At 37.6% G+C, this 22,132-nt stretch overlaps 1 protein-coding gene across 2 annotated transcripts in view; it reads right to left on the bottom strand.

The window, feature by feature from the left end:
* NXPH1 (neurexophilin 1) overlaps positions 1-22,132 on the bottom strand; it is a 205,629-nt gene that overhangs the window by 21,164 nt on the left and 162,333 nt on the right. The window contains exon 1 of one of the 2 annotated variants that reach the window (XM_072412941.1): positions 5,264-5,313. The exons of the other annotated variant lie outside the window; for it this stretch is intronic. Coding sequence (XP_072269042.1) covers positions 5,264-5,290 — 27 coding nt within the window. The 5' untranslated portion in view covers positions 5,291-5,313. Of the gene's footprint in view, positions 1-5,263; positions 5,314-22,132 lie in introns of those variants that run through there. 2 annotated transcript variants of the gene reach the window in all.

The following is a 22,132-nucleotide window of genomic DNA, read 5'->3' as shown; positions in this document are numbered from 1 at the left end:
ACAATAAACTTCCTATGTTTACTCTCTTTAGATCTGCATTTGCAGAACCAATACAAAACTGGGTTCCATGTAGTCACTGCTCAAACATTAGGAGATTTTGGTCTCCTAAATGCAAAAACAACAGAACAACCAAAGCCCTTATGAGCATTTAGGGCAAGCATGGTAATGTATTTAGTTGTTTCATTCTGTTTATGCCTTCTTGAGAATAACATCCATCCTATTGAATATCCTTTCTTATGTTGGAAGTTTTGCATATTAAGCTTTGGCAAGGTCAGCTGTCCACTGATTCAATGCCAATCACTCTAATCCAAGACCGATTATATTATTCCATAACATTCTCATCACTTAGGGAATCCTTGGTGACATTATTAAGCATATTTGGTCATTACTGTCACCAGGGATTCTCAGTACTAATATTGGGGATTATACCCAGTTGACCATAATTCACATACTTCAAAAGTTCCTCAATACATCATGTGCTACAAAAGTATCCAAATATCCCGATCCAGTATCTAGATATCCAAAAGTATCCAATATATTACTAGTGTTGGTCGAATATCTCACAATTTGATTCAACAGAGAAATTGTCCGGGTGATCGAATGCCGAATTCGAACACCATTGAAGTCACTGGTGTGAGAATTCAGGTTTTATTAGGGTCTTTTAGGGCTGCAAGAGCAATCAGATTGCTCAATATAATAAAATTATAAATAAAACATTTATTTAACAACTGGCAAACTTTCAAAGAATACAATATTATTGGCCAAAAACCGATTTATATTTATTATGGTACTATTGGTAAGGAAGAAATTCCCCTAGAGTAAGTGTAGACTTATGTGCCAATCACTGCTACATACTAAACCATTGGAGGTAGTTTCTAACTACAGGGGGCGAGATTAACCACCCGACCGTTAAACCCGACCTTGGTTCGGGTTAAAAAAAATTACAATTATCGATAAACCCCAACTTTTCTCACTGTATGAAAATACAGTGAGAAAAGTTTGGGTTTATCGATCACTTACCTGGTCTTGCTGCGATCATCCAGTGTCGTGTTCCAGCGTCGTCCTCCAGCGTCGATCTCCAGCGTCGGGTGCCTTCTCCCAGAAGAAGAAGCCGGCCGGGCGGCTTCTTCTCCGTCTGTAGCGTGTGCGTGTCCCTCGGCGATGACGTCGGCGTGTGTGCGGGAAATTCAAATTGAAACTCATTCAAACACATTTTGTATTGGATTGAATACAAACTCCTGTATCCAATCCAATACAAAATACTTCAAAATAAATACAAAGTGTGTAATTGGTAAATTCAAACTCTCATTTTGTATTGGATTGGATACAGGATTTTGTATTCAATCCAATACAAAATGAGAGTTTGAATTTTGTTCTCATTTTGTATTGGATTGAATACAAAGTCCTGTATCCAATCCAATCCAAAATAATAGAAATATATTTATGTGGTTTTGTCTATAGGTATGTGAGGGACACTAGGGAGGTGTTTTAGAAAAATATATTATTATACAGTATACCGAATTATCGCATTTTCAGTATTTTTCATTTATTTATGTATTCTTGTTTAAGCTGATTTTTGTGTCTTTTATTTAATTTTATTAAAAGTATTTTTTTTTACATGATTGTGTGTTTCAAACATTTTTTATATTCATGATATCTACTAGAACCCTGTTCGGACATATTTCTGTAAGTTACAGGTCTACAATTTAAAAAAAAAAAAATTTCATGAAAAACAGTGTACCGCTTTTGGAACAGAAATCTAGACATCAGTGTAACGCCCAGGTGGTTAATGAAACCAGGGAACAAAACAAAAATAATTAATATTTAATTCAACAAAATCATGAAAATATTAGCTATACACAGTTTACCTAGCACATAAAAGGTTTCAAAAAACATAAGCTCATTTCAGTTGCAAAATTGAAAGAAAATCTCAGTCCTGGCGCGTTTTGCCAGCTTCCTCAGAGGAGAATGAGACAATGGTCAAGGTAGCTGGATCCAGGAAAGTTGGATAGATTGCTGGATTGGAGAGTGTGTGCATTTACATTTCATGGATTTAGGTAATGTGGAGTTTGATAAGAGAGGTCCACTCAAGGTTAGGCAATCGTCCTCAGGGTGTGTAGGTCTGAAGTAGTAGAGGCAGTTGTTCCTGAGCAAGTTGTAGCCTTGGTATAGGCTAATTGTAGATGGTTCAGGAGGATGAATGTGGAGTGTAGCCTAATTGTGCAGAGCTGCTGGAATCTGACCAGAAGTGGCAGATGTTGTTCCTCTTTCTTGTAGGTAAATTTCAGCCTATTGATAGGATGATTTTGGGGAGCTGGGGGAGCAGTGGAGACTCATATACAACCTAGCCCAGCTCCATCAAGTCGGGCAGCAGAAACTGTTGAAAATGTGTTGTCCACCTAAATAGGCCAGGCAACAAGGTTGTGAAGTCTGAACTACTCAATAGTGTTGGGACTGAGACTTACCTTTCAATTTTGCAACCGCAACAGGCTGAAGTTTTACTTGAAACTTCTTATGCTTTAGCTGGACTGTGTATAGCTAATATTTTCATGACTTTGTTGCATCAATTTATATTTATACTTTACACCTGTGTAAAATGTTACAGTTGTATACAACAAAAACGGACATATACAAAGCAACCTTTTATTAATATTAATATTATAATTATTATTATCACCATGTTATAATTATTTGGCAGGCTAATACATGCTCTGATTAGTTGCTACAGCTGCAGTATGTTAGCAACTTTGCTTCTTTCCCTGTTTATTAAATAAGTCTGCTTTGTTTTATGTATCCTCCTTTTTGTAAATGATAATAATAGATTAATAAAAGATGGATTTACAGGATGCGTTTACACTTTCAAAACTCTTTTTCTCCTTTTAAGATGATAGCATATTCTACTAGGTCATTACAATTTAGTATTCCACAGATACGAACTGACGAATGCCAAGACAAGGCACTAAATCCAATCCAGTTAATTAGGTGTGTCAAAATAAATTAAAAGAGAACGAAATGAAATCTGTCTTCCTGGGGAATGGATGACTTTTCATAATACTGTGACTGAACATTAAGTCGGAAATTTCACTGCAAGAACAATTTGTGTTAAAATATATTTCTCTAAATCTGTATTTTTTCTCTTCTTTGTTTATGGATTTTTCTTTATCATTTTTTTTTGTATTTTCTATTTTAGTGTACTATCCTATGTGTCTATATATGTTTATCTATATTTATATAGATAGATAGATGGATTTGTAGTTAGTACTGCAATGTCCGCTCCTTCCTTTTTATTGCCTGGGGGCACGCTAGACTGCAATACATGACTTAATCACTGTCAGAAAATCCATTATACAATTGACGGAAAACCTGTGCTTTTATCACTGTCAGATATGTTGTCATCTTATTACACAAGATTCTGACTTTTCTATTCTTCGAAACAATATTTTGATAACAAGAATAGACATGGTTTTCCTATTGTATTCAGAAACACAAAAGCAGAAAAAATGGGAATGAAAGTATCGAAACTTGAAAATAGATGTGATTTTTTTTTCTCGGGTGAAAAAAATAAAATGAAAATAGAATATAATTTTAATGATAATTGAAGTTAACATAAGCTGAACTCCGAGAAGATAAAAAATACACAGATGAATGCAGCTTCATTTATTGTATCGAATTGTTTTTTTTTTGTAAGTTCCATGAATTTGACTTGTTATTACCTTTTTAGGTATAGAAAAGCTTCAGCTGAAAGGGTAACAGCACAAGGAGCCGATTATTTAAGCTATGGTGATAAGAAGAGAAAGCAGAGTGATGGAGAGATGGGCTCATCAGACTGCTGCTTCTTCTTTATTGTCCAATCAGAGACTGGGGGAGGGACCAGACATATAGTAGGTTAGGTTGAAAAAATACATCAAAGTCTATCAAGTTCAACCACTAGGGAAATAAATTAATCCCAGATATAAAACCCTTTGGACATAGTTTATCCAGAGGAAGGCAAAAAAAACCCTGGTACAATTTGCTCCCACAGGGGGAAAAAACTCCATGGGGCAATCAGATATTCACTGAATCAACAGTCTCTGTTATCTTTACTGTAAATCTTTAATTCCCAGTTATATTTTCTGCTTTTTAGAAGTCATTCAGCTTTTCCTAAAGCAATCTATAGTAGTTGCTGAAACTACTTCCTGAGGGAGCCGATTCCACATTTTCACAGACCTTACAGTGAAGAATCCCTTCCTTATCAGGAGACTAAACTTCTTTTCCTCCAGAAGCAAAGAGCGCCCCCTTGTGCTTTGTAATGATCTCAAAGTGAATAATGGGGAAGAGAGTTCTCTATATGGACCATTTATATATTTAAACAGGGTGATCATATCCCCCCTTATACGTCTCTTCTCAGGGGAGAATAGATTCAGTTCAGCTAATCTCTCCTCATAGCTGAGCTCCTCCATTCCTTTTATTAGTTTAGTTGCCCTTCTCCGCACTCTCTCCAATTCCACAATGTCCTTTTTGTGAACTGGTGCCCAAAGCTGGACTGCATATTCCAGATCTGACCAATGCTTTGTACAGGGGCAGGATAATGTCTCCATCTCTGCAGTCTATTCCTCTTTTATTACAAGAAAATACTTTACTAGCTTTAGATATTGCAGCTTGACATTGCATGCTGGTATTAAGTCTATGATCTACCAGAACCCCCAGATCCTTTTCCATTTCTGACTCTCCCAAATGTATTCCCCCTAGACAGTATGAAGCATGCATGTTGTTAGCCCCCAAGTGCATAACTTTTTTATTTCTCAATGTTAAATGTCATTTGCCACTTGGCTGCCCAATCAATCAGTATATCCAGGTCTGCTTGTAAATTGTAGAGATTCTGTATTAACCTGTAAGTGTTACTTAAAACAGAACTAAAGTTCCGCTTTTAAGTGTTGGATCAGGCAGGGCATTATTGCTCAAAGGCACATGAGATGCCCCTTCTGCAATAATCATTCTTACTTGCCTGATTTGCTCCATGTATCTGCCAAAAAGCTAAGTTGTGCATGCATGGCTTGCCATTGGTTGCAGGAATAACTCCCTGCGTGTGAGTTACTTTAAGATTGCCAGAGATCCCAAAGAAGAAGGAAGAAGATGACGGCGCCTTGCAATGGACTGGAAACTAATGAGTATAGCGGTGTTTAGTTGCACAATAAATACAAAAGAGAAAAGTCAAGTCTCTTCTTCTACCTAAATCTTAAGATTGGATTACAAGAAATTTTAAAAATAGCTCCTGGTTACTTACTTCCTCTATGCTTGTATCTGTTTGCATGGAGTTTAGCTTAAAAAAACCCAAACAGGCTACGTAATCTGCACAAATGAGGAAATCTTCATTTGTCAGCCCAGAAATGATTAATGATTGACAATGGAGATGAAACTCTCACTTGTACAAATAAACTCTTTTCAATCAGTCATACCTGATTGGTAGATTGAGAGAGGCACAACCTTTGTACAGCACTACTAAGCAGGACGCTGCATATGAAGAAATAATACGTATATCTTATATCAGCATATCTTTTGAATACATCCTTGCATAACACATGCAATGAAGGAACAATATGTTCTGCAGTCTACTATTCTCTATTGGCAGCATGCAATGATCCACTAACTGCATCAATTGTAACAATGCAATATTGCAATCATTGCAATAGATTCACTACCAGTAAAGATGGGAAGCTGCACGAAACATTGTAGTCCATAGGAAGAGGAAGCAGATATGAAGGGGAGCCAGTAATGTGCATGCTGGCATAGGATTAGGCTCTATGCATCATATCCATTCTATACCTGTTTCTCTATAGCTCCTTTAAAATTAGGTAATTGTGTGATACAAGCTGCAGCATTCTTCCTTTGGCTGGACGTGAGGTCAAGAAAAGCATTGTAGAGTAAACTTTTTGAGATGCAACACTTGGGCCTGAGCTGTGCAGTAGAAGTCAGGGAGGCCTTCCGAATGCTGAAAAACCACCAGGAAACGTCAAATTGTGAACAAGACCTTTCTTAAATCAGGCCATGCATCCCAGTGTACAATGTGTGTTTATTGGGATGCCTTCCTCCTCAAAATGCTGGATGAAAGTACAAGTTCTCCAGCTTGTACCTGCAGCTCATGGTAAGGGTGATGTTCTCCTTCTTCCATACAGATCTTAGAGAATGTTCAGCAGGCAGAATTTTGCAAGAAGACAATTTTAAACTGTGCTACAGCATCAAAGAGCAGATTGTGGTATTGTTACCAAGAAGGTAACATCACCCTTGCGCTACAGGGATTGGTGAGTGTATTATCTAAGTACTTTTTCCCTTACAAGTTCTTTTTAGCATTTCGAATAGATGGATCATCCCTGAAATGCAATTTCTGCCTTAGGCAGGGTAGACACTATATATGTTTTAAAGGCTGATCCAATAGGCCAAGTCAAAACGGATTTCTCAGGAAGCATGATAACTTTTTTTTTGCTGTCTATATTTCACCAGATAGATCTTTCAATAACAATGTATTTCATGGTTCCGCTATTTGGATAAAACTAGTTGGATAATTCAGGTATATCCTCATATGTCATAGTTTTGGTAATTCTAAAGCGGCTTATAAGGTCATACAGTGTGATATGAAGGTCAGATACTATAAAAGCAGAAATATGAAGAAGTTTAGGCAACCAGCTTTAGTTTTAGTAAACTTATATATCGTTCATTTTTGTTCTTACGTTTAAATATTTTTTGGTTACCCTACCAGGGCACCGATATGTTTAAAAGACATACCATATAATTATTCCGCTCCTCACTGTTCTTCTATGAGAACTAGCAAAAAAAAAAGAGCTTCATGTCTTCTGGCGTGGCCCGAGAGATGGTATTTTCGCCTAACAAGCTTAGAAAGTAGGATAGTTCACTGCAGTAGTCCTTTTACATCTAAATCAGAGGAAATCTGACAATATTCAATGAGGAACAGACTGCAGACGTTCCCAACTTTAATAGGACTAAAGAATTGCTGGGCTTTGTGAAGAGAAAATGGTAGAGTGTGAAGGAGACCAAGGTGGGGAGTTCAATGAACCTCTCATTATACGGCACAAAGTATCTGTTCTGCACGTTGGATATATATAGGCTGGGAGGTGTGTTCTAGAGCTTTTTAGATAATGATTGTAGTCCTCAACCTAAAGATCTACAATGTATCCATCTACTGCTTCTTTTATAAAGTGACACGCCACTGATAAAACCAATATTGTACTAAGTTTTATGAACAGAATAGAGCTGCAAAACAACCAATTAATATGTTCACTCTGCAAGTTATTTCTGAATCTGGTGTGCAAAGGGTAACTAAAGCCAAATACAGAAGTGTAACGTCCTAAATTTCTGTTCTTTAAAGTGTTTCTAAATCTAACAATGAAAAAAATTATAACATTGTAGGTTTCCAGTCCTTAGATGGGGTGGCTGCATTTATTTTCTTGTTTTTAGGCAAGGGACATTTTCAGTAAATATACAAAATAGCTGATTATGCCAGAAATGCCAAGTCCTTGTCATTTACGGTGAGCTAAAAAAAAGCAAAAAACATCTTGTCTTGGTGCTGTAAACTATTACCTGCCTGACGTTCAACATGGTTGACAACCATGATTGTACTGATACAGAGCAAGAGCGAGAGTAGTCAATGTGGTATTTCAAGGATGAACCTAAAGGAATGCCAGTGGCCTTTGGGACTCCCCAATGTTTAAGGCATAGGGCCACGGGCAATGTTTCTCAACCAGGATTCCTCCAGAGGTTCCTAGGGGTTCCCTGAGCAATGAGCAGTTTGCGTCTTTTAGGTCAGTTTAAGTGACTCCAATGATCTTTTTGGCTATCTGTAAGGGTCAAATTCTTCCTAATGGTCAGCAATGTAAGAAGCAATCTTTTCACTGATCACTACACACTAATATACTGTTAGCTGGGGATATAGTGATTACAGAAGGGGGTCCTTGAAGACCTGAAAGGTATTTCAAAGATGAGTGTTAAGAATAAAAGAGTTTGGGAAAGGCTTGCCTAGGGCAAAGGGTCTGTTATGGTACAGGCACTGAGCACTCAATCTGCCCTCTCTTTTCCTGGCTTTGCAGACTTCATGCCTGGATAAAGGGTCTAAATAAAATATAAGGAGACCCCCACTGTTTTACTTTGATAACAATTGATAAAGCACAACTTTAGGGCACTCCAGTCAATGTTCCCCTCTTCGACTCTCCACCATACAGTAATACTCATACCTCGGCTATTTTTATTTCTTTTTGTACAATAAATTGCAGACCATTTATTGAAATAATTTTGCACTGTTCTTCACATTCTTTTTTCCACTGATATGGTGTCAACCTAAAACAAAAAGTGTGGTATTCCGTGACCTAGCAAGTGAAAATAAATGAAAAAAGCCACCACATGTAAGCTGCAAAATATGAACATTTTGGTTTTGGAAATCATGTTTAATTAGGCTGGTGTGGATAAAATGTCATACGAATGAAATTGTGATAGTAATAGTTTGGGAACATTAAACATTAAGGTTCAGGGTTTGATCTGAAGCAAGCTTTATTTACTCCTAAATGGACAACACAATAAACAATGAACTGAGGAACATAGAATGGATATAGAAAGAGATCTGCTAACACCACAAAGTAATTAATACCTTGTCTGCTCTCCCTGGAGTTCCCTTTTGGATAGCTGACTGTCCCAATTCACAACTATGACACTGATCTCTGCTCCACTTTATCTCTTTTCCATAAATTATATATTAGCTTTATATATAGTTCCAGGGAGCATAGCTATTAATTTAAGTGATATAATTTTCTAGATGTGCGCAGTACACGAGGCACGGATGTCCTGAGGCAGGTGGAAGAATGTGTACAGAGATATATTACAGATATTCCGTCCAGGCACAGACAGATGACAGTGAATGGATGACATGTTGTATAGCCTGGGGACAGAGAGATAACTGATTCATATCACTTTCCATTCTGTGCGATGTTTGACTCATGATGATCATATTAGCGGTTGGATATATGAAATAGTTATGTGTTATATGCAGTATTGTTTAGCTCTAAAAACAGTAAAATGGATTGCACAAACTAAAATTCACTTGTTTTTGGTGACTGCACTTCTGGCTGACAAATACATGCAAAGTTTTTTCTTCAGTCTGGCACAGTTGTACAGGCTCTGCTCCTGTATTGAATTTGGATCAGACTGCATTAGACCTGCAGCAAACCAGAAAAAGCCCACTTTATTTTTTGGCTGGTGGATGTTCAGCGTCCATCATCCAGGGTTTCTCTAAAGTTTGTTGAGGTTTCCTTTAGCAATGAGCAGTTTGTGCCTCTAACTGACACCAATGATCTTTTTTAGCTGTAAGGGTGACATTCTTCCCAATGGCCAGCAATGTAGAGGAATTCTTCCCACTGACCACCACACTAATATACTGTGAGCTGTGTATATAATAATTATAGAAGGGATTCCCTGAAGACCTGAAAGTTAGTTTAAGGATTCCTCCATGTTAAAAAGGTTAGGAAAGGCTGATCTAGCCCTTTCGCTATAGATTAGATTTCAGTTCCTGGATGGCTATTATCATATATAGATGTTACCTAGGGTGGTATGCATTGGGCAGGTAGCAGTAAAGTTTTAGAAGCTGTAAAACATTGAACACCTAGTGATCATCGAATGATCGAACGGAATGGTCTTATTGGGTCATTTAATTAGCATTTTCTTAAAGATGTAAAAGAAGAACCAAGGTAGGCAATATATCTGGTTGCAGATTGCTGGATCTCCCAGGTTCCCCCATGATAACCTACCTTTTTAGTCTTGCAGGATTAGAATACATTTGGCCATTGTGTATAGATGGCTCCATTCAATGGCTTACCAACAAAGATAGCTATCAGTGTACACAGGTGGGAGAAGAGGTTATTATAATGGCCAGTCTCTATGGGAATTTATTTATAAAGATATGCTGATCAAATAATAATATTTGTAAAAAGGTGATATTTTTTTATAGTGAATGATCAGCATACCATAATTACCCTAAACTGGCATGTAGCAACTTTATTGACGTGAATGAAATAACGTCTTCCCATATTCAAAAATTGTGTTCCTAGACTATTTACTTTAATTTCATCCATAAAGTATCAATCAGAATGGGCCTGATTTATTAAAGCTTTCCAAGGCTGGAGAGGATACACTTTCATCAGGGAAGCTGGGCGTTCCAGCAAACTGGAATGAATCTGGACCAGGATTGAAAACATTTGCTAATAATTAGCAAATTACTTTTAAGAAGTCCATTTTGGCTTTACTGGTGAAAGGGTATCTACTCCAGCCTTTGAGAGCTTTAATAAATCAGGTCCAATGTTTAAAACAAGCACCCTAAATCTTCATTGTGGCTTTTGGTGTTTGCCGTTATCAAAAGATATTGAGCTTCATGTCAACTTTTTAAGTGGCAATCACTCTGTATTAAAATTGCTGCTAGAGAAGTGTGATTGCCCATCTGATCATTTGCACAAGAGACAACCATGAAAGCACTAAGCATGTTTGCCAGAAAAGCAGCATTTTTCATTACAAATATTGTGCTGATCACCAGCCTTGTTAATGGACCACATACCAAACACATGGCCGCAGATGGACGTGGGTAAGGCATGTTGGGTTGTAATTATTCACAATGGACGAGTTGGTTGTTAGCTCTTGGGGCAAGAAAAATGCACCATGACATAAAAGAAGCCTTATAATTATGCAGCTCCCAGATACCGAGAAATGTTATAGCTAGCTCCATGTTCATGGATCAGGTTGCATTTGTTAACCCCCCCCCCACATCTCTATATCATCATACAATGATCTCCATTTGGCTTTCTCATCCATCCTACTTTTTTAAAAGCTCATTTAAAGTTTCACTGTGATCTGAGTCTTCAAATATTGGTGTTCTTCTAAAGCCGTTTCTTGCTATAACAGTAAACTGATAGCTATTTAGTATTATAACTGCTACTTTGTATTTATTCAATGCCATAAAATGATTTTGTCTACAAAAAAATTGGAAAAGCGGCATCTGAGTCTCGCAGCCATATCACACGAGCAAGTGATCTCTCTCTTGTTATCCCTCCAACAACAACAGAAAACGTTAAAAGAGGAAATTGAGTAGGAAGCTAATGTTTCATTGCTGTACAAATATTGAATCGTAATAAACTCTTTTGTGAATTGTGCCCATTGTACACAATTGCTTTGGAGGCAAAGTTCAAGTCTTGTTGACATCATTCCAGTTGCCCCATAAGACGTATTTCCAGGTTCATTAAATTGTTTTTTAAAAAATAAATAAATAAAACATTTTTTTTTCTTTTTAGACAAATCTTTTCCATCGTTATTAGTATGAAAAATGATTACTTTGGAAAACATGAGGTCTCCACCAGATGTTTTGTTAGTGATGGGTAATAGGCCTTGCACAGCCCCAAATGTTCTTCCGCTTTGCCTCATAGCTGCTTGATGGGCTGTAAAACGTTTATCGGAAAACCCCAACACAGCTGTTACCGATCCTCCTAGAGAAAGTGTACATCACAGCAAAAATCATAAATCCTTCACATCGGCTGGAGCAGTAGAGACCTCTGCCTTAAATCTAAACAAGAACGTGATTAATTGCAGCTTAACCGATCGGCCTCAAATACGTTGACTGGTTTCCTTTAAGATGTCTAAGGAAATAACTGGGATTTAACTGAATACTGTAAAGCCCATCGGAAGCTTTATTTTTTATGAGTGTAGTGTGGTCCAGCTGCATAAACAGTAATAACTATGTTTGAATTTCATTTTTTTTACTGTACTATTGTGCTGCAGAATACCTTGTGGTGGCAGAATGCTGGAGATAAAGTTCTAGAATATTGCAATCTGCGTCTCCAAAAGCACTCTGCTGCCTGAGCAGTGCTCCTAAACAAAATGTTTGCATTCATGTTGTGACATAGGAATAAAAATTGAAGAGGTCTCTAATAAAACCACCTATAAGGGCCCTCCCAATGCCCCCTCGTTGGCCACTTGCTGTTGAAGATCAGAAGAAGTGATCTTGTACCATTGGCTTCCTCTTCCTGTTTCTGCATTAGACAATGTCATCTGTCTGAGCCCTGCAGGAAGACACCAGCAGAACATGGTAGGGCTTGTCAAAAATTAGAACTAGGGTCATGGATCTGTGGGTAAACGGCCATCAGTGGTGGTGAAAAGCTGTTACTGATGGGGCAGTCCAAAGTCAAATTCTGCAAATATGCCATTATATCTATGCCTGGAGATCTGCTTCAACATGTCTCAATGGAGTGATATCTTATAGATCTAATATTTGACTATAGATCTGCTTCAACCTAGATTGTAAAGTTCCTAGACTGTAAGCTCTTCGGGACAGGGCTCTCTCCTCCTCCTGTGTTACTGTCTGTCATTTGCAACCCCTATTAAATGTACAGCTCTGCGTAATATATAAATCCTGTTTATTATTATTAGTATATTAGTATATATTATTAATAATAATAATAATAATAATAATAATAATAACCTTGCACTGGAATAATAAAGGATTTCATTTATCGTAACTTCAACAATGTAACTTGTGTTGCTCTGTATTTTATGTTCCAATATGTGTCTGTTACTTTCCTATTAGTGCAATAAACAAGATAGTTGTACAGAGTTTTGTTTCCTGTGTGCATATTCAGCTAATTAGCATGAGATAAACTCTCCTGAAATAAAGTAAAGTAAACCTTAATGTTCCGCTTGATACACATTGGCACTTTGTATATAGAGTATAGCCAATAATAAGAGTTTTGAGGTTCTTATTTCATGGGAAACAGTAAGATTTCTAACTTGTGATATGAACATATTTATGTCTGACTTGAAATAAAGTCTTCCAAGGGTTCAGCAGAGAAATCCCCCCCCCCAAACAAAACCTTCTGAAGAATGTTGCATGTTTATGTGAAATGTGTCTGATCCCAGTCTAATCTTTGGTGGACAACGCAATGCAATGTTGGGTATATTTCATAGAACCTTAGCATCGGCAAAAGTTGACCAGTAACCAAAATAAAATGTTTCTTATTGTAGGGTTCTTTAGAAATGTTCACAATTTTTGTTGGAAACAGTGAGGGTGGGAAGTATAGTAATTGGTCCTGCCTGAGGGTGTCATGTGACTCGACTGTCTGGCAATCCGACTGACCTTGCATTTTATTGTAAGTGATCATGTTATGGTGGAGATAGCTGCAAAAATTGCATCAAAGATGAATTGAGTTCTGTTTTGTGAACAGAAGGTGAGCCGGGAACAAAAATTATTCTCCACATGTGCTCAGTATGGGGATATTAGAGTAGTCTATGAATGGATTGAAATGTTTGAGAATGGCCATACTAGTGTGACAAAGAACGTTCTGGAGAAACTCTTTGAAGACCTTTCGTATAACGGATTCTAGAAAGTCCCTTAGCCCAGACAAGCTGATTTAGTGATACTGACAAGAGGCAGAATTCCTTAGTCTTCTAGAAACATTATTTTCAATATAGCTGGAACATATATGGAGGTGATGGAACCCCCTACTATGTTCCTATTGATCTGTGGTAGAAACTTTTCATTTTTTTGTGTCCTAGGGACTATTGTCATCTGCATAAAAAGTAATGAGAAATCAAAATTATCTAACCAGGGCACCTATTACCATAACAAGTGTCCACAAGTGGCTTACACATCTTTTCTCATTTCATTCCTCGGGGGCGGGGATTTTTACCAATAATTTACCCTATCAAAAAGTAGACATGGACATTTAGACCTTTTTCACCATTAATAAAACTGCTGGTAAAAGCAAAAAAATAATACATTTGCTCTCTTGCAGCATTTTACCTTTCTGTATCCAATATTTTATTCATTTGCAATGTTCCTGTGAATCTCCGTTATCTCGGGTTCTGTAAATGATAATTTCTATAACACTGAATAAAATTATTAGCTAGGCAAAGGGTCTGCTAAGGAAAAGAATGGAATGGACCATTGACCTCCTGAGAAAAAAGTGATGAAAAACACTATTAGCAGGAGCGATTGTGGTTGAAAAACTTTCCCTAGAATGGCGTTCACTGGATTCTATGAGGCCCGAATGATAACAACGGAGCGCCATTGTCATTATTCAGTCCCCAAGCCTGGAAATCCATCACTCTATCACTCCCGTATGGAACAAGAACACAGTTCCAGCTTCTCCTAATCAGCAGTAGTGTGTACCAATATACCTAGAAAATAGAAAATTGTGCTTCTATGGGGGGGGGGGGAAACACCTGAAACTAAACTTATTCTCCATAAATAAATCATTTAGGGGTAATATGTATCTTCATACATAAATGGTCCATGCAGAGAAATTAATGGAAAGGTGTTGAAGGTTACGTGGTACTCTTGGTGACTTTAGAAAATGAGCCGTGACCTTCGCATATGGAAGATGTTTAAACAGATAGAGGTCAGTATTGTAACATTTAATAAAATGTGAAATAGTCCTTCATATGAACTTGTTCCAGCAGACTCATGGTATGGTAATATGTGTGAAAAACACTACTGTAGAATGTAAATGTAGGGAGTAATTGGATTACTTTTGGAAAATTGGTGATGGACTCAAGCCTAATGTACCAGCCTTCCAACATTTGACCATGGGTGGCAGTGGAAGGTACTCAACTGCTCACTACTGCCCCCTTCATTCCCTATTGGTAGCCATGGGTATTGCACCTAGAACTAGAGACTTTTTAGCTTTACTAGAGCTTTGGTTCAATTTTATTTTATTTTTCTTCTATAAATTTATATTTAAACTGTTGCTTTTTTATTTTTATATCTATTTGCATATAATATTTGTTTCACATAAACATTTAACACATGACAAAGAATCCTCACAGCACTTTAGGCTAGCTAAAGAGACAGCATACTGGAGCAGCCTGCTTTTCAGCTCCCTTTGTTTATGGAAACAATAGACCCGTGTTTCCCTTTTTAACATGGGGGAAGCCTTGAAGAAACCCTTGAAATACAGGTACTTAGGGGTCCCCTTCTTTAATTAATTTATCCACAGCTCACAATATATTAATGTGGTGGTCAGTGGGGAGAATTCCTCTAACATTCCTGGCCATTGGAAAGAATGTCACCCTTACAGATAGTCAAAAAGATAATTAGTGTCAACTAAACTGATTTGGGAGTCAGAAAACGCTCATTGCTCAAGGAACCCATAGCAAAATCTGGTTGAGAATTGCTGCCTTCGATTAAGTCATCTGGTATAGTCACTGTCATGATAACTCATTGGGCCTGATTTATCAAAACTCAAGACTGGAGAAGATAGACTATCATGTGAGAACCTGGGTGATCTATCAAACCAGGAATTGATTTCCTAGACATAATTTGCCATTAGTTGATCCATTCTAGGTTTGGTTGATCCCCATGATAGTCAATCTTCTCCAGTCTTGGAGAACTTTGATAAATCAGGTCCATTGGGACACCTTGCAAGGGATAATTCATTTAGCTAATAATCCTTTGGTAAATCAACACTATTGAGGTCTGTAAACAATACAACTCTTTCAGCACAGGTAAAAAGTAATCCTGTAAATGAAGGCAAAAGGGGACAAGAACTCCACCTACTGGAAAGATTGAATACTGCAATAGACTACTGTACTAATACAAATATTACATAATATTTTATATTAACCTTATTAAACACAATTATATGTATATAGTTAAATTTTCATTTTTTTTTTTTGACCTGATAATAGTAAAAAATACAGCGCGTAAAAAACATTCTCTTTAAACAGGCCTCTACATCCATGAGATAATGAAAAGTAGATTGCCTACCTACATCTCTTTGGAACATTACTTTGAGACTTAAAAGACAAAAACTCAAAATCATCAAGATCAAAGACATCGGTGCTGCTAATGAGAAAGTGTTCACAATTCACTGCTAGACCCAAGGATACAAAAGTAATTTTAAGAGGACAATATGGAGTTTTCTGAATCATTTACCCTATTTAACATTACTCCAGCGAGAGATTCTTTTATCATGTGTGTCAAGGCAACAGGTTCTCCGCTGCCTATTATTAACTATAGTATACTTGGCTAATTTCTAATAATTAATAATATTTAAGGTGTACGGTCTATCTTTACATGGAGATGAAAACTGATTGTGCAGAATAAAGCTGTTTCATTATCAGAATTAATTTTTTAAAATGTATAAATATTATTTTATATTATATTATATATATTTTTAGGTCCATTGCAAAGTGCCTAAACATAGTATTGTCACCTAATTTTGCTCAGTGGGGTGAGGGGGGCCTATGGAAATGTTTCCAACCATTAGTCTATAAATACATTGAAACAATATGCAGGAAAAAGTGTGATTTTCTGCAATTTTCACATTATTTTAAATCACTGCATAGATGATTTCACCAAATTTGCTGGTGTATAGGGTCAGAAAGATAAGTGGGTACATGTCCCAAATGATAAATATTAAAACATTTTATCACTTGGGTCATGTATCATCCTTTTACTAAAAATTGATATTTAAGTATAGCAAGAATATTGCAATGATAAAGCTAGTTGGGGTAAATTTGCATCAGATTTCACTTGAGTCATGTTCTTGCTGATCAAAACCTTACCCCCAATGCCCCAATTCAGCAAATTCAGTAACATTTCAATGTTAAGGGGCTTTGCAATTATTTCCAGGGTCAGGAAGACATGTGCGTACATGACCCAAGTGATAACAGGTTTAAGCTTTTGTATTACTTGGGACGTGTACCCACACATCTTCATTTTGTGGTTTTACAGTTAATTGAAATTTAAATATAGCAAGCGAAATGCACTTATAAAGCCATCTGGGTTATTTTGCATCAGATTTCACTGGAGACATATGTTTGCTGACCAACCCTTACCCCCAAATATCCCCAATCAAGCAAATACAGTAACATTACAAAGTTCAGGGGCTTTGCAGTTTTTTTCTGCAAGTTTCACATTAATTGCAATGACTGATTATATTATCACTATTATTAATAATAATAAACAGGATTTATATAGTGCCAGCATTTTACGCAGTGCTGTACATTAAAATTTCACTAAAATTGCTGCTGTAGGGGGTCAGGGGGACTTGTGGGTACATGTCCCAAATGATAAAAGGGCTAACCCTTTTATCACTTGGGACATGTGTCCACGAGTCTTGATATTGTGGTTTTAGACAGAAAGACAAATTTATAAAGCCAGCTGGGGTAAATTTGCATCATTTTACACTCGAGTCATGTTGTTCTTGCTCACCAAACTTTACCCCCAAATACCCCAAATCCAGCAATTTTCACTGTTCCTCAAAAACACAGTTTTGCTGATCCCAAGAGTGGCATTCATGATTTCAGCTCCAAAGCTTCAATGTTCTCTGTCAGGTTGTCTATTGTGAGCCGCCATCGGTTGACCAAATGCCATACGTAACAGGTGCATCCATCCCCCACTCTTCCAGGCAAGATCTATGTATTTCTAAGCACTTCAAGCCCGGTTGGAAATCATCTCCGAGAGTTTTGTGGACCTGTTAATGCCTTGTAAAGGAGCGAGGATCTTATTAAAGTAGAGAACAGATGTTCTGAAGATAACACAGCGCAGCCACTCACAAAGACTATAAACTAAGGCTGCAGTCAATAGGAGGAGATGTACTGCCAACTCAATGTATGGCATAAAAATGCCTCAACCACAAAGATGATGAAAAATGAAGTCTTCTTTTTTCTTGGATCACCATCTTGTTGTGTCGTTCCGTAACCCGGAGAAAAGAAGTGCTGCAACCTTTGGTGTAATATTTTGATGTGCCGGGTTCAATGTATCGAGTTTATTAAAAGCGCTCGTTGTGAAAGAGCTAAGGCAAAGTCGCAATTGTGACTCGGCGGTATCAAAAGCTCAGCGTGAATAAAAAATCTCGCTGTTTGCTTAGTCGATAAAAACAATTTAAGGGCTCCCACTGTCCTTTTGTCTTATTGTAACATAACGGACTATCGATGACCCAGAGACAAAAAGCTAACTCATAAACTAGCGGATAATGACTGCTACCTACTGACAGCCGGGATTAACCCCCTCATTACAAGCACGAATGCCTTTGTTAATCATATTGATCAATGCGCTGGCATAAAAAAAAATTGTATTGTAGCTGTTAAGTACAGAAGATTATTATTACTATAACACTTCCAAGCTAGGCAAATCTATATAGAAGTTTGAAGTAGACATCACGCCAATCAAAGCAAGAAGTAGGCTTCTTGGAAAGTAATAGACGTGACAATTGCCTGTAATATACTGGCCCTTTCCAAAAACCATTCACATGACTACTGGAGCTCTTTTGGCCCCCCTATAGGGACACCACGGGTCTCTGACTTGTGTAATGCTTATGTTCTGTAAAGCTTAACTCAAGTTGGTATTTATGTCATTCAAGACTTTTCGCATTGACTATGCATGAGCAGCCAATTTGTATTGGGACCAGTTGTAGATGTGATGTTCCAACTGTGCGTAATGGTTCCAGAGGAGAGGGTGAGCACTGCAACCATTTCCGATATGGATTGCTTTGAAATTGACTTTAAATTGTAATTCTTCTTTTATCCTTAAGTGTTCCTTTTCAAGCTGGGCGCTTCCAGAGGTTGCGATGAGGAATTTGTAGCTCTCAGGTCAGTGTAAGTGACACCAATGATCTTTTTGGCTATCTGTAAGGGTGACATTCTTCCCAATGGCCAGCAATGTAAGAGGAATTCTTCCCACTGACCACCACACTAATATACTGTTATCAGTGGATATAATATTTATAGAAGAGGTTCTAAAGATCTGAAAGTTTTCAAGGCTTACCCCATTTTAAAAAGGTGGAGAAACAGCCCATATGTAAAATTATATTTTACATATATAATCCTTAAAGTGAAGCTAAACTCACTGGTGGGTGGTGAGCTTCTGCTATACACAGCAAGTATGAACAGCATAGTTGCAGATTATGGCAAATTCTTACCCATGTGCAGCCGCCCTGTCCAAAACCTGCATCCACCTGCTCCATAGCAAGCTTGCATAAAGATGGCAATCCTCTATGGCCATTGGATGGACCCTGATGATGTAACATTGATGTTGCATCGCCCCTAGTGGCTGACTCTGGGTGTGGTGAACCGCACATTACACACTTCATGCAGAGTTTACCGCTACAATGTAACGTTTAAACAAAAAGCCACCAAGAGCCAAGATTTTTTTTGGCAAACAAGACATTTGACCTTCTTTAAGGTACACTTTAACCCAACCAGGAAACACAAACAAATCAAACACAATCTAACCTCATCCTAACTCACCTACCCTTTGTCCATTACTTTCTAGAAATATATAAAACATTGCAGTGTAGCATTAGCTGGCAGTGGTGGCTGCATTGGTTTCCATTTGTTAAAAACTTTTTTCTCTATTTTTACCTGGTGATTTTACCAAAAACTTATTTCCTATCCTGGGTGACAAAGTTTGCTTACTGCTCTGTATTTATGAATGTTCTCAGCCTAGGTTGATCTCCTGGCTTGAAAAGCAAATGCAGAATACAAATAGAAAGACTGCTAACATTGTTTGAGATTGAAGTTCAGTGCACTAAAGTAAGAAAGTATTATTCATTTATTAATCAAAAATAGTGATCAGATAAAAAATTACCATTTGTTTTTTTGTTTGCTTTTTCCTTTTTTTGTGCCACATCCCAACCTCCACATTTATGACAGTGCCAATAGGTTGTTATATGATGGTGATTAGTAATTACCCTACAATGGCTTGAATAGAGTACTGACTCCCCTTAAAATTGGCAATAAGGGAGTATAAAACAAAGTAGGGAATACCATCTTGCCATTTAAATGAGCGGATCAAATGTAATAAATCTTAATATTTCAATAAAGAAAATAATGATTCGAATAAAAAAATGGAGGCCACGCTTAAAAGAGTTAATCATATTGGCTGACCGCTACTTTCATTGGGCAAACAAATTGATAAAGCCCCTAAGTTTATGGCAAAATCAGCTGATTTTTTTATTTTCTAGAGAAAATGAATGGAGGCAGTACATCTAATGACTGATAATCTGCAATATATTGAAAGCCGTTTTGAACCCACAGCAAACCATAATGTTCCTCTATGGGCTCAACCACAGTCCCAGCCTAGTCGAAAGGGAGAGGTTTGGAACCATTTTTTACAGGCAGCTGCAGTTTTTGCTGTGGCTTGGCATGGATCCCAAAAGCAACATGAAGTATTTCCCCCAGGGTTGTTATTTAAAGATTTTTGCAGCCACTTGAAATTCTTGTTACCCATAGTTCCCCCTCTTGCTTTGAACCCCGGGAGCTGTCAAATGAGCAGTTTCACACCGTAGGTATGAAAACCCCCGAATGTTAGTTCTGAGTTTAGACATTTTGTAACCCAACTCACTACTTAGCCCTAATATAGCTAGTAAACAGCACCTTAAAAGATTACCAATTTGAAAATGTCATTAAATCTCCATCACAAGCCCATGTGACAGGATGATATCATTTCTGCAACTAGCAATTCTGGACCATAACGGCAGAGAGTTGTCTCTAGCATTCTCGCAAAAATTTCCCTGAAGTTCCGATGGGTTCGTGAAATTTCGGCGAAATTTCACTAAACCATCGCAAATCACTATAGGAGTATTATCTCGGCTGCATTCATAAATACAGCCGTGGGAATCCTCCTGTCAGTGAGCGATCCCCGGGCAAGCCCTCATTCTGACCTGTAGTGTCCGGTGATCTCTCACTGAGAGGAGGATTATCGCAGCTGTATTCATAAATGCAGCCGCAATACTCCTCCTCTCAGAGTGAGTCATGCGGCTTGTGTTTATGAATGAACGCAGCCGTGGGAAAAATCAGAGAATATTTCCCACGCTGTGTTCATTCATAAGCAGCCTGCGAGACACACTGTGTTCCTGGATAGAGAAACTCTATCCAAAAATACATACAACTAGTAAAGGGCTGCAAGAGGGCTGACAGCTCCTTCCCCTGATTGGTCTTGCAGGTCTAAAAAATTCGGTCTCGCCGGACGAATTTACAAAGGCAGGTCTCGCCTACATGTTTGGTAAGCGAGAACAGCCCAATTCGCTCGCTCATCCCTAGTTGTTACCTTATAACAGGAAATGCTTGAACAAGGTCCTCAATGGAAGAACCACAAGGTATTATTTTAAATGCAGCTGCAGATTTAAAATAATTGAAAATGTATGCTGATATTACAGTAACAAATTAAAAGCTTATAAAAACTTTTACTGATCAGGTTTACATTTAAGTTAAAATATATGTGGATATGGATATAGATTGATACAATTTATTTAATGTTAAACTAATTTCCTTTTATATTGCTGTCATTCTGAGTCTGCAAAACCAAAGTGGAATGTCTACTCTTTTAGCGCAGGTGTCATAATGAAATCCCGTACCCAGGCAACAGCGGAAATGATTGACAGGCACTCCGGATGAGAAACTGCAGACATTATTAAGCCCAGTCACAACTAGATGTCGTAGAGTAAAGCAAGGAGCTTTGAAGAGGCCAAGTATGATGACATGAAACAATGTCTTTCAACTGACAGTAATCAGGTAGGTTATTACGAGGTTAAAGATGATGGGAACCTTCCTGGAGAAGGCTTGAAAATTGATGATCACCGGAGCAAATCAACAGGTTCTGCTGGGAATTCAGGATTTTAATAAAGAAATGTTTGCCCTATGATGCTACGTAGATTGACCACAAAAACTAAAAAATAATAACAGGCAATATTTCCTTTCCATTCTGTCTTTTGGGATACTGCAAGGAATATGTATTGGTAAGGAGGGTGAAGGGCACAGAACCTGCCAGGAAGCTTAAACACAAATACTTATGGGGTATGCATCTACTGTTTTATAAAGGTCAAAGGGACCATGGCCACTGCAAACCCAATCTATTCTCCAAACAAAGCTTTTTCTGCCTTACCATACAAATGAAATTAAACCTACACATACGGCGGGCACCCCCCTGCAGAATAACTGAAGGAAGATAATCCATGGCAGACAAGGATAATTACTGTAATAAAATGAGATTTTTACAGTTAGTATCCCATGTTATATAGGAAAGGTGTAACAAAAGAATGTACAATATTGCACAGGGGCCCATATTACTTTAATAACACAATTGATAAGCCTTTTAAACCATTGATTAAACAAA

Source organism: Pyxicephalus adspersus, chromosome 5 (assembly GCF_032062135.1).
Source record: "Pyxicephalus adspersus chromosome 5, UCB_Pads_2.0, whole genome shotgun sequence".
Classification (NCBI taxonomy): domain Eukaryota; kingdom Metazoa; phylum Chordata; class Amphibia; order Anura; family Pyxicephalidae; genus Pyxicephalus; species Pyxicephalus adspersus.
Note: the sequence above shows the minus strand (reverse complement) of the source record. Positions and strands in the feature narration are given on the sequence as shown.